The sequence below is a fragment of the Arvicanthis niloticus genome, chromosome 4 (genome assembly GCF_011762505.2).
Source record: "Arvicanthis niloticus isolate mArvNil1 chromosome 4, mArvNil1.pat.X, whole genome shotgun sequence".
Classification (NCBI taxonomy): Eukaryota; Metazoa; Chordata; class Mammalia; order Rodentia; family Muridae; genus Arvicanthis; species Arvicanthis niloticus.
In genome coordinates this window covers 66,001,792-66,021,058 of record NC_047661.1, presented here as the reverse complement: position 1 = coordinate 66,021,058, position 19,267 = coordinate 66,001,792, and the positions used below count along the sequence as shown (strand labels likewise).

Genomic DNA, 19,267 nt, shown 5'->3' with positions numbered 1-19,267 from the left:
ATTTCATCCATCTCTCCCGCACAAGGAGAGGCTCGTCTTTATTTTTGCAGGTACTTTTCCGCCAAAATAATATTCTTTCTAATTTCCTGCGGAAGAAAGAAAAAATTCCAAAGAGGGAAAAGAAAAGGCCAGCCGGCTCTATCATCAGCCGGTCAGCCCAGGTGGAAAGCAAGAGTGAAATTGGGGCCTCAGGGGGAACGTACCGCCTTTCCACAGCCGCAGGGCCACCACCAGTGTGTGAGCCTTGGATCCCTCAACGTATTGCGAGACGCCGGTGTACAGCCCGGACCTGTGCCCCAACATGATCGCCGCTCAGGCCAAGCTGGTTTACCAGCTCAATAAATACTACACGGAGCGCTGCCAGGCGCGCAAGGCTGCGATCGCCAAGACCATCCGAGAAGTCTGTAAGGTAGTGTCGGATGTGCTGAAGGAAGTGGAGGTGCAGGAGCCGCGCTTCATCAGCTCTCTGAGCGAGATTGACGCCCGCTACGAGGGGCTGGAAGTCATCTCGCCCACCGAGTTCGAGGTGGTACTCTACCTCAATCAGATGGGAGTCTTCAACTTCGTGGACGACGGATCTCTGCCCGGCTGTGCGGTACTCAAATTAAGCGATGGGCGGAAGCGTAGCATGTCTCTTTGGGTCGAGTTCATCACAGCGTCTGGCTACCTCTCTGCGCGCAAGATCCGCTCGCGTTTCCAGACCCTGGTAGCCCAGGCGGTGGACAAGTGCAGCTACCGAGACGTGGTCAAGATGATCGCCGACACTAGTGAGGTCAAGTTGCGCATCAGGGAGCGCTACGTGGTGCAAATCACCCCAGCGTTCAAGTGCACCGGGATCTGGCCTCGCAGCGCGGCGCAGTGGCCTATGCCCCACATCCCCTGGCCCGGCCCCAATCGGGTGGCGGAGGTCAAGGCCGAAGGGTTCAACTTGCTCTCCAAGGAGTGCTACTCTCTGACTGGCAAGCAGAGCTCCGCAGAAAGCGACGCCTGGGTGCTGCAGTTCGGTGAGGCGGAGAACCGCTTGCTGATGGGCGGCTGCAGAAACAAGTGCCTCTCGGTACTGAAGACGCTGCGGGACCGCCACCTGGAGCTGCCTGGCCAGCCGCTCAATAACTACCACATGAAGACGCTGCTGCTGTACGAGTGCGAGAAACACCCGAGGGAAACGGACTGGGACGAGGCTTGCTTGGGCGACCGTCTGAACGGCATCCTGCTACAGCTCATCTCCTGCCTGCAGTGCCGCCGCTGCCCTCACTACTTTTTGCCCAACCTCGACCTCTTCCAGGGCAAGCCCCACTCGGCCCTGGAGAGCGCTGCCAAGCAGACCTGGAGATTGGCCAGGGAAATCCTCACCAATCCCAAAAGCTTGGACAAACTATAGAGTGCTGCCGACTGCGTAGAAGGCAACACTAATGGGCATGCTCTCTCAGAACACACAACAGCAGCAAAAACTAGAAACACAAACTTTTATGTAAATCACCTGAAAGAACGGGAGTAGGCAGAAGAGATCCTAATTAAGAAGCAAACAAAAGAGGGCAAACCAACCAACCCCCCAAAAATCCACATTCTTGCACAAAAACGATCGTTTCCTTCCAAACAATGTGAATTTAAAGATCGCACAAAAGAAGCAATCCGGCTTTGCCAACACAAAATGAAACCCAAGGTACATTTTTCAAATCAATGTATAGTAGCTTCCCCTCTTTTCCTTCTTTACACCCGCCCCTCCTTGTTTTGGGTTGCTTGAATGATTGTCACCAAGTGAAAATAATTATTTAACTATATGTGAAATTTCTTTTTACAAAGTTTTACTGATGTGAAATGTGTCTCAGTGCCAATGTCAATGTGCCCCTGCCTCCTCCTTTTGCACCTCTAACCCCCGCCCTAAAATGTCTTGTTGAAACCAGTAAACCAGTAATAAAAATATTACTTTACATTGTAATTGGCTGCTTGCGGATTGTTCTTGAATGAAGGCAGATGAGATCACTTTCTAACTTACAAGATGTGAACTTGAACTGAATGCAGGAAGCTTCCATTTGAACTCTTGATTTGCAAAGTTTAAAATACAGCGTATTCTGGAGAATTAATTATATAAATTTCCCCTAAAATCCTTAGTAAAAAATAAAAGAAGGATTTTACTCGATATAACATATATTTATTTGTTCTGTGGATTTTAACGCAATATTTGAAAAAAAAAGTGTGAAACAATATATTGTTAATCCTAAAATTTAAAATAATAAAAAAAGCCTTTTAAAAATTTTTCCACATTTTATCAGGATATTTTTAAAGGTTTAAAAATATCTAATTCAAAATGTTTTTAAAAGTGTTTTTAAAGAATAAAGTAATTTCATGTTCTTTCCTTAACTATTTGTTCTATTTAAGTTTCAACTAGTAATAATAAATAAAATTAGCAAATAAATCAACAACACTAAAAATAATAAAATAGTCACTCCAATATTTCTCTCCTTTAGCAACTGGCAATATGAACAATTCAGATTTATTAATTACTGTGTCGTTTAATGATTTAGTTATGAGTGCAGTAAACATGATTATTTTAATAAAATTTCAAAATTTCAAAATTTGAATCTACTTATATATAATGGTCTTAAAACTATTTTATGACCTAAATAATTCATCCAAAAATTTAGAAATAGGAAAAGTACCTTCCATATTCGGCTTTCTCAGGTAACAATCCCATAGACTCATTTCAATGTTCCAACTCTGATAAGATTTCTTTTATATGCAATAAGATAACTGTTTAGAATAAAAAGTAATTGGTAAAACTGAAACTATCCTAAAGAAACTGGTTTGTTTGCTTTCTGGCCAAAGGACAAGATTTGATCATGTGAAGTAAAGAAACAAAATATGTTAAATGTAGTAACTACCTCTAATGTTTAAACTTTATTCTTTCAATTCATCTATTTTTTAAATTTTTTAAATCTGTAAGTGAAAGATATAGGAAAAAATGTTGTAAAAAGCACTTTTCTGATGAGAAGTCTGGGTGGGGGAGGGTCGTGTGGTGCTAAGAACAGGAGGACTAAGATTACTGAGCCCTAGGAAGCTTCTCTGGCTCTGAAGCACCAGGTCACTTGACAGAACAGGCATGAGCTCTAGGCTGCCCTGAGAAAAGTAATGCTGTGTCACAAATATAAGCTTAGGGACTACCTACTCTGAAAATACCTTTGACCTTTCAATGTACATAGCACTGTGTGTGTGTGTGTGTGTGTGTGTGTATGGTGTGTCTTCTTGTAAAAATAAAAACAAACTCATTAATTCAGTGCACTCACTAATTATTTTAAACAATAAAACAATTATCCTCTTAAGAAACAGGTTTGAATTTTAAGAAAATTTTCAAAGGAATATGTTTGGAGATATAAAACAATAGCTAACTCAGATGTGCACACAAATCATTTAAGGCACAGTATTTGGTTTAAAAGGTTAAAATGCTTTCTTAAAAAATGACTAATTCGCTCAAAAAACTATTTCTATCAAGAAACAGCATTTCTTCCAACTAGTTTACAGAAATGTTATCTTGACAAGAAAAAAAAATTCCCAATTTGAAATCTTCCCATCCTTATTTAATACAAGTTTTTAAAAATGTTTTTAATGTTAAAAATGTTGTAGTCAAGAAAAAGTGTTGGTATTTACAAGAAAAAATACCTTTTAGTATTAATGTAGATATTAAATTAAAGGTTCTATCAATAACTTGCTGAAGTTACTTTCAGATATGTTGCTGTCTGGAGAACTAGGTAGGTTGCAGTATAAGACACATTTCATGATTAAGGTAAAATAGTTTATGTTTTACAAGCAACAGAGAAAGAAACCTAATTTAATTATGCTACATAAAGATGAAGAAAACTTAAAAGCTACAGCTTCCTATAAAAGAACAAATAACTTCAAAGAACCTATTCTCAAAGGCTCTTGACAAAGATCTTAATTTTGAAAAAGGTTTTTAGACACCATTGATCAGATTTTGGACTTTAAACTATGTTTGTCCCAAAAGTATAGTAAACTAATCTGAATGAAGTCTCAGTCTCTCTGAAGTTCTGAAGTGTTAGGAGTCAAAGAGTTTAAGTAATTTTGGTAAACTTTCATAATGAATTTATAACATATTTTCAGATACTTTAGCCATGAGACAAAGTACAAAACATTTCTAGGTGATAAAATTTCAGAATTCAAGTTTTCTCTGTACCGGATTCACTGATTTATCTAACTGCAAACAACCAGTTCTCTCATGGCTGTCTTTTTATATGGTCCAGCAAATTCTCCCTGAATACAGACAGTGATATGGAAGCAAAGTACTTAAAGCAAACATGCCTAAGACAAGAAATGATTTGTCTGTAAAGCTCAACAAAATTATAACATTTTTTCTAAAAGTTTTTTAGAAAATACTTCCAAATTATGAAGATTTCACAATTCCACATGATTCCAAAACTGAAGCGGCTAACAATAAATAGAATATGTGCATATTATACACACACACACACACACACACACACACACACACACACACACACACTATAAGCCAGTAAAATTAATTATTCCATTTTAAACCACTACTCTTTCTACAGGACACTTACTTGGTTATTTTTCAATAAACTGCTTCCACTCAGAACAAATTATACCACTTACTTTCATAAAAATCAACATTATTTTGGCTTTATGACTGTTGTTAAAAAACAGAAATGTTTCTAAGTAAAGTAAAATTGCCATGGTCTGAAAAGTAATCAAAATACCTTTGAAAGGGGAAATTACATTTTCATTTAAGAATAGGAAATTATGCAGTGCCTTGTAAAAGCTACCACAGGTAATGGGAAACAGAGGTATCACACTCTGGCAGAATACGCTCTCATGCATCAAAGAATAGTAAGCCATGGGGACAAAGCAAGGATAATGATATATTGGTGTTATATCTAGAAAATATAAGGGCTAAACAAAACAATTCTATTCTCAAGCTCACTGAATTTTTGTTACTTAATTCACCCTGGACCCCTTCAGGCAGAATATATTTATAGACAATGTTCCCTGAGGTCTCTTCCCCGAAGAACTAATGATAAATGCAATTAAGTGGAAATTGTTTTTGAATTTAAATGAACGTCAGTAATCTAACAAGATGGTAAACGAGTCTTAAGCTAGAAGTGATAACTGCTTTGTAGTAAGCAGTAGCAGTTCTGCAAAAGCCTTGAACTAAGCTTATGTATGAGATTTTACCCATTCCAATCTTAATTTGTAGAACACACTATTCCATAATAACAAAATAAATAAAGAATCCCTTCCCTCCTCATCTTCTCACCTTTGGGTCAATTTTCTTGAAGCTGGGATCCTCTTCATCCACCTCAAAAAAGAGTTCAGAAGAGGTGACAGAGAGAGTGCCTTTTACTACAACAGAGGGGGCCACAAGCTGGGCTGGAGTGCTCAGGCTAACAGGACCTGCCAAGAGAAAAAGAGAAGCCATAGAAGTTAAAAACAAATTTTTCAATACTTAAATTTTACCAAAACTAATATTTATTTTTTGAAAGTTCTTACTTCTAAATACAACACCTCTGACCTGTATACTTCACTATTCTGTCCACACAGAGTCTGCCTCTGAAGATGCAAAGTTCAGATTCTCATGCTATACGATTTCTAACAGGCAGTTAATGATAATAGTAAGCTAAGAAGCAATTATCTTACAGGGAGTGTGTAAAATGTTGGACTAATCTCTAGGTAAGAAAGAGGCTCTGCCTAAATAAGTACATCCTCATTCCATTTAGAAAGCCAGCCTCGGGCTACCAACAACATGGAATAACAACCAGGAGCAAGGAGGCCTCAATAGGCTTCCAAGGCCAGAGGTGACTTTAGAGCTTGGCTGAGTCGTGAACACAAAAAGACTAGCTTTACGAGTGAAGTGTTTGGAAATCCTCTGATAAACCATCTTCTGTGATAAAAATTCTGCACCAGTTTATACAAAACCTCTTCTATGGTAACTTTCTCCCCATACAAGACTGATAAAAAATATTTCTTCTCAAAGTGTCCTTTCCACTGTTAAATATTGCTCAGTGCCTCCAAATCTAATATTAGTATAGTTCAGGGACTCTGGGAGTAAACAGCTGGAGGGTGGGTTTCCAAGTGAATGAATTTTTATTGGAATAATCAAATCTCCACAGGGCTTATCAAAGAGACAAATCAGACTGCTACTGAAAACAATAGATGCACTATAGACAGAACAGCTTAAAGTACATTAGAGCTAACCCTAAAATAAGGGCTGAACATAATTATATAATACATATATAGTTAGAGATATATTCAGGAAGAATTTGAAATTCTACAATTTCTCATTGTACAAATCCTGTAATTAAAAAAAAAAAAAAAAAACCAGCCAAAGAGAAGAGTGGCATTTGTAATTCTGAATTAATATAGTGCCTATAAACAAGGTGCACCTATTCAGGTAATCAATGGATGAATAAGTGTTTCAAAATTCAGATGAATTGACATTTCCATCGATTGTTTGAAGTGTGATGGTCCTTAATCTCACATCAATCTTAATGTGTGCCAGTAGGACAATAGCAGGGATGCTCTGCAGAGATCAGAGCAGGTTTTGCCCTCTATTCCCAATGTACAAATGCATTGTGTTTGCAGATGGGGAGCAGATAGCTTCAGGAACAGCCATGATTTCCCAAAGCTCATCCCTGTAAATGGATGAAATAAGCAGCTATGTGTTCTTTTGCTGTCTCCTTTTGCCCTCTGTACATTAGCATGTAATCCTGAGAAGAAATAACATTTTTTCAATCATTCTCAGACATTCAATTACAGGGTAAGCAGACAGCTGCAGAAGCTGGGGCAGCCTAGGTTCTACAGAAGACCCCTGACAATTTCCACTTCATTTCTAACCCACACCACTTTATTAGTGTGGATTACTTCTTAATCCCATTGCCATTGTCAAGATTATATAATTAAACTCCCTTTCACCTCTATTACTGTGAGAACATATCATTAGTCATAAGAATAGGGGTAAAGTAAAAAAGAAGACAGATAAGTAGATATGAAGGAAAATACCAGAACAACAGTACCCTCCTTAATCTCCATTCCTTCCCACTATAGATGCCTTAACAAACATACTCTAATTAATTTTATTCTACGTCGAGGGGTTTATGGTCATCAAGCAGGGTAATCAGTCTCCAGCTTTGTTTTCATTTTGCATGGTACCACAAGGTTGAAGGTATATTGCCAAATAAAAGCTTTCAAATGTCTATTCTTTTAAATTCATTGCAATAAAAACTATGTGATTTTCACATATAGAAACTATGCTTTTTCATATTTCCTCAACAAATAATAATAATAATAATAATAATAATAGCAACAATGATAAAAAATCACAGACATTAAAGGTAAAAAGTCGTCTATGGATGACTAAAACTTCAGGCTAAAAAAGTGAATTTTTTTCCACAAGAAAAATAAAACTGAGAATCTCCTAAATATAAATTAAAATTCCTATACCATGAAAAATGTGTGACTCCCTGGGAATTTTTGAGGCTCAGTTTTTGAGTGACTTACTTGAATATTCAGTATTTCCCTAAAAGTCTATGTTTAAAGCAAACTGCCTCCAAGTTTTGTTTACAAAACAATTGGCAGAATTTCACTTATAATCCTCATTTTATAGAGTATGGCAACTTCCAAAGCTGTATGAAGCAATTCTGTTGTAGCTGCTTTTAACATTTTTTTGTTTCAATGGAAATTATATATAAAAGAAAAAGATCAGGAAGATCAGAGGGCTGGGAAGAAGAAAAAATAAAAACAATTATAGAAGATGAAGGGAGAAACATTGGGAAGAACAAAACCAATTTCTAGTTAATATAATTGTGGATGTAGGCTTGGTAGTCCCAGTGGTCACAGCTGAAAAAGTAAGTAATTAGATGCTCATTGTCCCAGAGCCAGCTGAAATATCTGCGCAGCCACTGAATTACCGGCAAGATTCTCTAAATCTTTCTCATCCACGGATGACAGAGTATCGTCGTCGCCTTCCAGGAGGGCCTCGTTTTCAGAGTTCTGATTTCCTAAAGCCTGACTCTTGATGGACTGTTTTCCTTTAGCAAGGATGTCTTCATCTGCAGCTGAAATGAAAAGGAAACAAAGCTGTCCATCAGCCCCGGAGAAACACTCTGGTAGAGGGGTAGGGATGCAGAAAGGGTAAGGTAGCCAGAGATGGCCAATCTTTTATACAGTCACCCACAGTGGGTAAAGTGACCGGGATGGCACACACGCTCCTTCTGACAAACTCGATTCCCCAAGCTAGTGTAATGTTACCCTGAACAAGCACCCTAATCCCATTAAATCTGACCCTTGCACTGCTCACCCAGCCATTTATTTACTTATAGTTAGGGCAGGAAAGGATTCCAAAGCAGCGCCCCTCCCCCACAATTTGTTCCTTAGAGAGAAAAATCAGAACCTAGTCTAGGAAACAATGCTTATTTAACATGGAAAAATAATGAGTAGCCATTCATTTTACTGAGTATATTACACTGGCGTGTATTTGGAAAGGGTCAGGGAGTGTCCAGAAGAGTGGTCAGCGCTTGGGGACGGAACACCAGCCAATGAGGATGAAGGCCCAAACCCCAAAGCCCTATGGGATACTAATAAAAGTTCCAGCAGCAGCATTCTGTTCTTCATTTCCCCCTCCTCCTGCCCAGGGCCCTCTCTCATTTTCACACATCCTCCCCTGCCCAGCAACACTAACACAAATATTGAGAGGGAGGCATTGTAGCAAGGAAGCAGAGGCTCCACACCTCCCTCTTCTGCTGTTTAAACTAAAGGGCTAAGACACCCCGGGGGCAATCATAACAGCAGTAGGCTGTGAGGCTTCTGGGCAAAGAGCCTCCCGTGGCCTCAGGACTAGGCAGCAAGGCCAAGGAAGGAGGGGCAATGGAACCAAAGAAAGGAACCAGCTTGCAGTTGGAAGGCGAGCACCCGAACCCCCAAGTTGCTCTCCAGCGCCACTCTGGTGCTCTGGGCGGGCAGTTTTCTACGGGAAAAGAAGACAAGCAGCTAGGGCTTGTTTGAAAAGCTCAAGGAATGTTTTTTTTTTGTTTTTTGATTGTTTGTTTGTTTCCCCTTCAATTTCTTTGATGGTGCCACAGAAGGGAAAGTTAAGGAAGGGGTTTCTAAACCTCGGGAGGTGGAGCACCTGATTCACCCAGGCTGGAGCTATTGATGTAGAAATACGATGGTTAGGCTGTTGCCCCACCAGTTTCTGCCCAGATATAAGGCTCAAAACCAAAAGGAATAAAGCCTGGGTTTAGAGCAGCGGTTTGCAACCTCTTGGTGTCTCATATCAGATATTCTGCATATCAGACATTTACATTACAATCCATAAGGGTATCAAAATTACAGTTATGAAGTAGCAACAAAATAATTTTATGGTTGTTATCACCACAACATGAGGAACTGTATTAAAGGGTCGCAGAATTAGGAAGGTTGAGAGGCACTTGCTTAGGGTGGCTGTTTACCTACAGAATTGATGCTAACAAACTGCTCCTGTGTGTGGTTACCTGGTTATCTCATCAGACCAAGTATCTTTGGTTATGGCTATAGATCATGGTCATGGTAAATGGTTTATTTAGCATTTCTTGTGGTTTAATCATGCATATCATTAACATCCAGTATTTATGGCACTAAACAGAATTTTGGGCTTTTATATTAAATAAAAAATTCACGGGAAGAAATGTTTTGTATTTAGTTTTGAGTGCATTCTACAGGTAAATAAAATTTCACTTTTTTCACTCTATAATAGAACATGGTAAGGTGCACAAATATAGAGACTCAGTAAGTATTTGAGAAATTTAATATTAAATGTTTAATATTTTACATTAAAATTACTTTATATTTTCAAAACCTTAAAGGAAATGTACCAATTAACTATTACCTTTTTGGAAAAACAACATTATAAATCTTTACCTTTGTTTAAATTAAGTACATATAGATTCCCTACATTAAAACAAAAATTGTCTTAATAAACAAACAAAAAACCTGACCACTGAGAAATCAAAAAGGAAGTATCATCTGAGATTTCCTTATACATTAAATTGTAAGACATTTTCATTCACCAGTTAGGTTTTGTTATTAAATTGATGCACTACATCCTCTTCATTTTCTAGATTTATAACTCCCTTCAAAGCAAAAATACTACTAACAAGGATATAACATAGCACTTACCATATGCCACAGAGTGATCAAATTATTTTACATATTTAACTCATTTAATTCTTAGAAACGTGGTAATTCCTCAATTTCAGATGAGAAAACAGATTCAGAAAAGCTATATCATTTGCCTAAGGTAAAAGGGCCCATGATAACTACAGTCAAGATGCAGAACCAAGCATGTTAGTACCAGAGTTTGAGGTCAAGCCTCTGTCTATCATGCAGCAGCTCTTAGAAGAGAGTAACAGAAAAGGAAAACTTCTGTGCAAATATAAACGTTACTGAATTAAAAAATTATTTAATTCTTTGCTTCTCATAGTGAATTTAAAAGATGAAGTAAAAATTACAACAAGTAAAAATAATCATAACCTAAATTTGCCTGATATCAAACACATGAGAGACAAAGCATCATGTTCATTACTTTCTATAGGATCACTGCCATATGGATCCCAAGGTACACCAAGTTTATTTGAAAAAGAAAACTGTTTAACCTGCAAACATTTACAAAAAAATCACAGTTCTTGGTAGCAATGTGCAATGGTTTAAAATAGCTCCGTAAATAAATTCATTCATTTTAAATGGCTACTAAAAATATAATGTGTTATACCTCCCAACTGGGATTTGAAAGTTTTAAATATGTTCTCATCACACTGACTCATAGTAAAACAAGGTACCTTTTGAATTAAATAGTTTCATAAAAAAATTCTGTACTAAACTGTACTAAATGCATACAAACACCCACTTTAATTTATTTATTTACTTATTTTTACAGGCTCAGATTCTGGAATTGTTCAATCTCAACTGAAAAACCTCTTGTCATAGAAAATATGCAGCTTACTGATATTTAGAATGGCTTTCCTGTAATTAACTCCCCCTTGAGGATTTTAAGCTAGCAGCAGTAAAATTACCAACAGTACTCTAATACACACCACATGCGCTGGTGCCCAATTCTCAGTGGTCTAATAGCTTTCTGCTAAAGAACTTTTGTTTCCCCCTTCAAAATTAGAACAAAACTTTCCCAAGCATAAAATAAAAGATAATTATCATGTTTATATGGTCTAGGGAAAGATGTCGTTTTATCTTTCATTTGCTTCTTAGGCAATCAACAATTATAAATAAGTATCAAATATTCTGAAGTCTAAAAGCCTAATTGGATGAAGTTAAGAACATACTTTTAGTTCAAATTTAAAGTGCAATTAAAAAATTTTAATGAACATGACCATTGTTCATATTTTAATAATTTAACTGATACATTTATCTAATGCCATATTTCATTTTAATATTTATACTAACTTAATAATTAATTACATTGTTATACAGAATTAAAGAAGCATATCCAAAATGGTATCATTAACATATCTTTACTTCACTGAAGCTAAGCAAAACCTAAAAGAAAGGCTTGTCCTCAAAATATAAAATTCAGGTTCTTAAGAGTACAATATGAACATGAAATGATTTATCTGTACAACACAGAGCAGGTAAGTAAGACAGAAATATAACAACAAACACAGGAAAATATTTACCTACAACTATGAATCCCCTTTTAAACATTCACTAAGCAGGAAACAAGAGCAATGCAGGGAAAGATGTTTATGTGTTAAGAAAACTACTTTGTTTCAGAAAATGAAATTACAATTGAGCTATAGGTATGACATCAAACATACATAATATGATATAGGTAGCCATGCAATGTGTTGTAAAGCAAAGTGTAACTGTATTCTGAACAGTGACACATAAAGAGTATCTCAGTCAACTATTATCTTGATCTAATTAGACGTCCTCTATAGTTAATTTCCTTAGGGTTTCCAGCCAATAAAATATACTCTAGAAAAATTGCCTGAAAGTACAAAAGATAATTTTTAAAAATATAATCCAAGCACATATCTTAATGATGTTGGATTCTCTGTAAGTTTTAGATAGAGAACCTAGTGCATACTGATCCTATAAAGGAAACAATAGTAAATAATATTGCTGAAATTACCAGAAAAATCATCTCATGTAGGATCTTCCCATGATTTGACATTCCTAGGAATCCAAATTATTAGTATAATTGTATACATCAACAATATATTCTTAAAGCTATAAGAATAAGACTTATATATTTCCATCATCTGCACAGTCTTTACAAAATAAAAATGTCTTGAATTAAATCAAATTCTGGTGCTAAACAGTTGAATTGAAGAATATCTTCTTACTATTTAAATATATTTTACATGACTTTAAGGAAAAAATTTTCCATTATATCTAGCAATAAACTTTTGAAGGCAATGCATATTGGCATGAAAATCCAACCAGTCCTCAGTTCACCTAGGCTGTAGTCCTGTATACTCCAAGAATTACATTAGCCCTTTCTTAACTCAGTTTCTTTATCTTTAAGGAAAAATTTAGACAAGACTTGAGCCTTAGATATAAAATGCTCAGATCATAAATAAGTGCCACACAGGACTCCATGCATTGGAAATATGTGAGGAACCATTATGACAGATTTCTAATACATTTTAAAACTATAAATAGAATAAAATGTCAAGAACCAAATGCCCATCATTTCTTGCTGATGTTACTATCCACAAATAAGATTCAATCATAAGATAAAATATTTACTTTAATTTTAAATTATGATACAGTTTCTGCAAAGTTAAAAGAACCTCCCATTATAACACGACTTTTATAAATAACCACTTTGGAGGGTCTCTGCTTGAAAAATTACCTAAAGCTCTTTTCCCCAAGCAAGTTAATGTGAACTTGGGAAGGGCAATTAAATTGTCAGAATTAAAAAATTTGTTTTTAACTAGAAGGTAGCCAGAAGTAGAGTCATGGGGCTGGTATTGATCGCACCAACAGAGAACATCACTCTTCAGGTATTTACTCTGCCACCTTTACACCAGAGGCTTTCCTTCAAACCAAATCAATCTATAAAAAAGATGGCTGGCACTACCAAAATCCATCACTAATATCCAATGGCACTTCTATTCAGATGCCTTTCTTTAGCAATGATAATACAGCTCAAGAGGTTCTAAGAGTCTACATTTTTAAAAGTTTGTCTTTTTTTGTTAAATAAATTATAAATAAAAGGCATAAAACAATATAACACTAACATAGCAGCCATGGAAATTTCTATTTCTAAACTCAATACTGAACTCTATAGTATATATCCATGCTTAACTATAATTTTAATTGCTTTTTGGCCAAAACAAATGGTCTTTTTTTTTTTTTGCATACTTGAGTAATATGTTTGATAGCATACATAGGGGTTTGGAAATTATTCAAAGACTAAATGTCATAATTAACACAAGATCAAGATTGAATGTCAATTTGATAAGTTATTTGATTTCATAAAAATCAAGTTAAAATTAAGCTCTTTCCTTATAGAATATATTAGCATAAATTAAACTGACATCAAATATAGTAACATTTGTATGCAATCATGTGCTTTGTCACTAAAGATAGCAAAAACATACAAAGAATAAAGTGTAGCTTTTCTATTTTTAAAAAGATTGTACTAAATATGTATTTAACATATAAATATTAAATATATTATATTAAACATAATCTATATCTTAAGTGTAATACTACTGAGGTACAGATTTAGGTGCTTTTTAAAAAGTAAATGCTTCATTCAATTTATGCTTAATCATTATACAATTTATGTAAGATATTAGTAAATAAGAGAATTGTTTAAAATATCTTAATTCTATCAAATACTCAAAATGAAGTAAAGATAATTAATATTGTATTGATATATAATTAATATCTATAATAAAAATGACAGCTGTGCCTAAATCAGTCTGAAAGTCTTAATTATGCATTACTAATGAATATTACTGCAGGTGCTTAGAATTTAGAGTATAAATAAAGTATTAACTTTCAATACTTTATTTTAAAAGGTAAAGATCAACAATAATTAAAATTTATCCAGTAAAAATTATATAATACTTCAAATGGTAAAATATACTTTTTAAATAAAAATATGTGTGAATGACTCCATATTTAACCTATACTACTGCACTTTGAATTCAGTTACTGGTATTTCTGTGGTAATAGAATTTCTCTGGTAAGCTGAATAAAGAAAAACCAGCTTCCAACATGCAGTTTTAGTAAAGAAATCCTACCCTTCCTGTTGTAAAAGGTAACAATATATTTTTGTTAACATGGACACCAGAACTCACAACTTAACTATTAAATAAGAGTTTAGAATAGAAAAATGTTATTTAATTTCAAATGTTAAACACACCTAACAATGTCTGTGTGGTTGAAAAGGATGAAACTGCAAAGCAACTTTTCTTAATGAAAAATATCATTAACAAAACCAAAAAGTTAAAAAATAAGAGGAAATATGTAACTCTGGAATCTGTGCAACCACAAAAAGAATATGAAACTCACAGGGAAGTAGCCTAATTACTTCTTCATCATGTTCCCTTCCCACCCCCCGTCGTTGAAGACATAGGGCCCGAGACTATTACTGCTTTTAGATCACTTTGTTATTGACTATTCTCGGTATGATCATTTATTTTAACAGACTGATGTCACATTTGGTGTTATATCTGATGACATATTGTGGACATTTTCTTCCAGAAATGGCTCTTTAAGGATGAGTGCAAGAGGTTAAACGGCCTGACTGAGGCCGAACCCAAGACTACAGACTTTTAATCTAAATTCTTAATATCATTGCCTGCAATGAAACATGACCACATAAGCACATGTGATTTCTCTGTACCAGTTGGAAACAATAAAAATCAATAAAAATTCTTATTATCTTTACTGAATATAATTCTACATTCATTTAATTGTGGTATCCACTGTCATTTCATCACAAACTACAGCATGCTAAACTAATATCCTAACGAGGGGTAGGACTATTTCTATTTTAACAACTTTATATTTTGTTTAAACAAAGTAATTTTAATGTAGAGAGAGGCATTTCCCCCATTAATATATCTTAACTGACTTTTAGAATTTTTTAAAATAGCAAGGGTCATTCTCTGATTAAAGAAAGTGTATTTTCAAATACGAGACTTTTTGCAGTTGTTTCAGCTATAAGACTTCTACCTAAATTGAGTTACCATCCTGTGCATCCTAACAAAAAGAGGAAATGTTTTGTTAAGCTCTGAATACAAGATGGTACAGAATAGGAACATATGAAAATGTCTATTCTCTTGTCCACGAGCCATCAATCACAACTGCAAATCAAGGTTCAGCAACTAGCAAGGCACTTGGCCGTTTATTATTAATCCACGGCTGGAGAGAGCTCTACATACCAGAGAGAAAGAACCTAGAAACCTATTTGGTTTGTAAATTCTGTGTTTCTTATGCTTATGGATTTAAAGTCAGGCTTGAAGGATTAATTTACTCAAAGCTGAGTATGTTGCTTAAAGGACAAATGATGAAACAATGGGTTTATGTTCTTGAGTTTTGTATTTGTACTGTAACAAATAAACATACTTGACACCACCACTTAGTGGGATCCTATACAAAATGTATCCCCTAGCCCTCTGTGGGGTAAGACACTGGGGAATGTGCTGTTAGACATTCTGCCGTGCTTTGCATTTGAGAAGTTAAGCCCTTCATCACCAAGTACTGTACCTGCTGCTAATGGCAAGGAATGGTTTAAACACTGACCATGTTCCACCGCTGTTTTTAGTGTCGCTTCAGGATGTGTCGATCCTAGAGGGTTACGCACAAATCGTCGCCGGCGCCTCAAGTCATCTTCCCAGTAGTCAAGGCGCCAGAACTCACGAGGACGACTACAATGAAACAGAGACGCCACATATGTTAGCAATTATCAAACAGCGTGGAAGCACTGACTCTCTGCATAGAGCTCTCCTTGTTTGCTCTGCCTTTCCCCCCCTCCTTCCTCTTAATTCTCCCTGCATCTCACACTCTGCATCTGCAATCTTTAACTTAGGTATGTCCTTGAAAATAACAATATCACCTTCTAGTCTAAGGAACTCCTTTCCCTTTTCTTGGAAGGTGAAATGAGCACTAAATACATCATTTTGAAATGAATTGCTGACAGTGTGATCAGTTTCCCCACACTCTCGTGGCATGTGCTCTGATCTCAGCCTCATTTCAGCCTCAGCAGGGCACCTTTCTCTGTGGCTGCATTTATAAACCAGAATAGGGAAAAGGCTATTATAAATATGGTATAGCATTACCTATATTAATCAAAGTCTGTCCCCCTTCATTTTTCTTCCTAATTTGTGCCTTTTTGTACAAGGTCAGTAAATCATACGATGAATTCTTGGTCCAGAAAGTGTTAACTTTAATGAATATCTCAGTTACATGGTTATGTATGTGATAATAAAATATTACTCTGTTTAGATGTGCAGGAATTTAATTAAAATAATCTCTTAAAATATTCATTACATTTAGCCCCTGAGGCTTAGAACAACACAAGAAAATGCATTTCTTTTCCATTTACTGTTTTTAAATAAACCATTCTTGTGGAGTGAAACAGCAATCTATTTTCAAGCAAATCAGATTGAATTTCTGTTTTATGTAGCCTGTTATTCTATTTAATTAAAAACTACATGCTATATGATGTGCAATAATTACTATATTGAAAGCATACTTTTGGAAATTTATTTTTTAAAATCCAAGTTCTATGATATTTCCCCCAATTACATAGATCTTTTATATGGCAACACATAAATGTCAAGTTTCTTTGCTGTTAAATACCCACGTCCTAGCATGCTGAAAAATATTTTAGAAGGAAAATACTAATATAGAGGTTTACTTCTGTTACATAAAGAAAAAACTCTGGAGAATATATTTATTCACTAAAGATGTACAGCATGAAAAACTTTGAGTTTCAAAAATGAAATAAAAACATATTCATAATTAAAACTTCTGCAGGAATGACTAATAAAAACCAAAAATCTTACTTGTATTTCATGAGCTAATAAAACTGTACCTGTCAGCTTTGACAAATTAATACTCTTTACCAGCTGATGATCCCAAAACACCCAAATAAAGTCAACCTCATTTTAATGTTTTAAAGATATCGTCTATAAAAAGAGGTTTGTAACTGGTATTGATTATTGGTTAAAAGTTAAGTTGTAAAAGCACAGACAACAAATAGTACATTACTTAAAGAAAATACTTTAAAAGTAGTAGGAATCCAATAACCTTTTCAGAGAATATAAAGGAGACAAGAACATCAAACAATTCCTTTGTTGATTTTGGTCATGTGTGAAGAAGGAGAAATGATATCAAAATGAAATACAAAAGTGTGTGAGCACTGTGGTCCACAAAAAAGAAAACTAGAATTTGTTTACTCTTTCTTTACTTCATTGTTTGGGTACCAAGTTTAAATAAAAACTAATACAATGATATCATTTCAAAATAAATGTACAATATATACAAACTAGGTACAATTGCTTGAACTCAGTTGTAAAATTCCCCTTAGTTGAGAAGGAAAGAGGCAGTACTCAGATGGTTGTGTGCATGGCTTTGATAGTCAAAGGGCTGGGTTAGGTACTTCATCATTCTGCCTTCCTACATTTATCTGTTAAAATTATTATCAAATATCAGCCAGGATGTAGTAGTGAACCACAGGCTGCTCCTTGTCTTTAGGGGACTGATACAATGAGAGCCTATTCATCAGTGCAGCAATCGGCACAAGTAATTAGTTCCCTAGACTGAGATTTGCTATAAAGCCTATTTCAGTCAGTACCACAAACATATGATAGTGCAAAGCTAATGAAAGCTGCTAAAATTTGTTAACCTTTTCTATCATCAATCCTTCTAATACCCTATGCTTCAGTATTATGCAAACGTAGTAAATTATTAATTTGTCATTAATTCATCTTTCTACATTTTCTGTCAAATTAAAATGATGTCATTCTTCTTGATAACAATTAAAATTATAAGAGATGTTAACTTACTATGATAAAATTATTACTATATTAGGCAACAAAAGATTCCACTATAATGCATACAGTGAAATCAAGCTCAATGTCTACTGAAGTACTTGCACAGTGTTATTATGTATCAGAAAATTTGAAAAAATGACTCACAAATTAGCCTGTAACTCAAAGGCTATTTAATGTGAATATTAACCAAAGTAAAAGAGACAGAGGAAAGAGTTATTTATAGGCTCTAACACTAATCTTAAAAAAGTCAAACTGGTGACTTTGGACTAACAAAATAAAATCACCAATGTGACTAGGAATTGGAAAATTAAATCACATAAAAAAGTTTATAAAGATAAGTTTAATTTGGTAGTTACATATATGTGTGTCTTCAAATAAGAATGTTTTATTGAAACTTTAAAAATACGCAGATGTAATCCAAACAAGGAGCTGTGTGCATTAGAATGCTAATACCTGTAACATACTGGGCCTGTTAGCACCTAAAGAATGTCTTCTTAACAAGATTTAGTTAAGAAAATCTGAAGAAAAACTAGTATTACTTATTTCAAAACACATACATGAAAGAATTTTTTTTTAAAAAATCCAAGTTTATCTTACTATATTTTATTTTGTTAGGTTCGGTTGTCATCTCCTAGAAGCCTGTTTTTTTTCTAATGAGAGAGAGAAAGGTAGTAGATCCAGATAGGGGAGGAGGTAGGGAGGAACTGGGAGAAGTAAAGTGGAGAAAAACTCTATTTGGATTATACTGTATAATATATTGTTTAATAAAAGGGAAGAAATCACCAAGGAAACCAGTAATTCAAAAACATCTTTTTGCAGAGTCTTCATACAAAGCAATGTTCCATGTGATGTGGAATATTAAGCCCTGGAGGACCGAACTTTTATGGTTTTTTGTTGTTGTTGTTTGGTTTGTTTGTTTGTTTGTTTGTTTGTTTGTTTGAGACAGGGTTTCTCTGTGTAGTCCTGGCTGTCCTAGAACTCACTCTGTAGACCAGGCTGGCCTCAAACTCAGAAATCTGCCTGCCTCTGACTTCCAAGTGCTGGGATTATAGGCGTGCGCCACCACTGCCCGGCAGGACCGAACTTTTAATTAAGCAGCTAGCTATTGGTCTGATTGGTGGAAAATGGCATTGTCTAATTCTCTGAAGGAAAAAAAAAAACCCTCACATTTTTTCAAATGTCAGAAATTGGTAGCATGAAGTTATTTACATAGAAACAAACCTAAT

At 35.3% G+C, this 19,267-nt stretch overlaps 2 protein-coding genes across 7 annotated transcripts in view; one reads left to right on the top strand and one right to left on the bottom strand.

Moving 5' to 3' along the window:
• The window catches only part of Lrba (LPS responsive beige-like anchor protein), a 542,935-nt gene that overhangs the window by 233,498 nt on the left and 290,170 nt on the right, over positions 1 to 19,267 (bottom strand). For 3 of the 6 annotated variants that reach the window (XM_076932608.1, XM_076932607.1, XM_076932609.1), the window contains exons 38-40: positions 15,751 to 15,911; positions 7,941 to 8,087; positions 5,291 to 5,427 (exon numbers count right to left, since the gene is read on the bottom strand). In XM_076932608.1, the coding sequence (XP_076788723.1) occupies positions 5,291 to 5,427; positions 7,941 to 8,087; positions 15,751 to 15,911 (445 nt within the window). Of the gene's footprint in view, positions 1 to 203; positions 307 to 5,290; positions 5,428 to 7,940; positions 8,088 to 15,750; positions 15,912 to 19,267 lie in introns of those variants that run through there. The other 3 variants (XM_034501062.2, XM_034501061.2, XM_076932612.1) reach the window with 2 other exon arrangements.
• Positions 302 to 1,939, top strand: Mab21l2 (mab-21 like 2). The gene has a single exon (XM_034501063.2). It carries the CDS (start codon positions 302 to 304, stop codon positions 1,379 to 1,381), a length of 1,080 nt encoding a protein of 359 aa, XP_034356954.1. The 3' UTR covers positions 1,382 to 1,939.

Coding starts and splice junctions, on each gene's coding strand:
- Mab21l2 (XM_034501063.2), top strand. CDS start 302: ATGATCGCCGCTCAGGCCAAGCTGGTTTACCAGCTCAATAAATACTAC.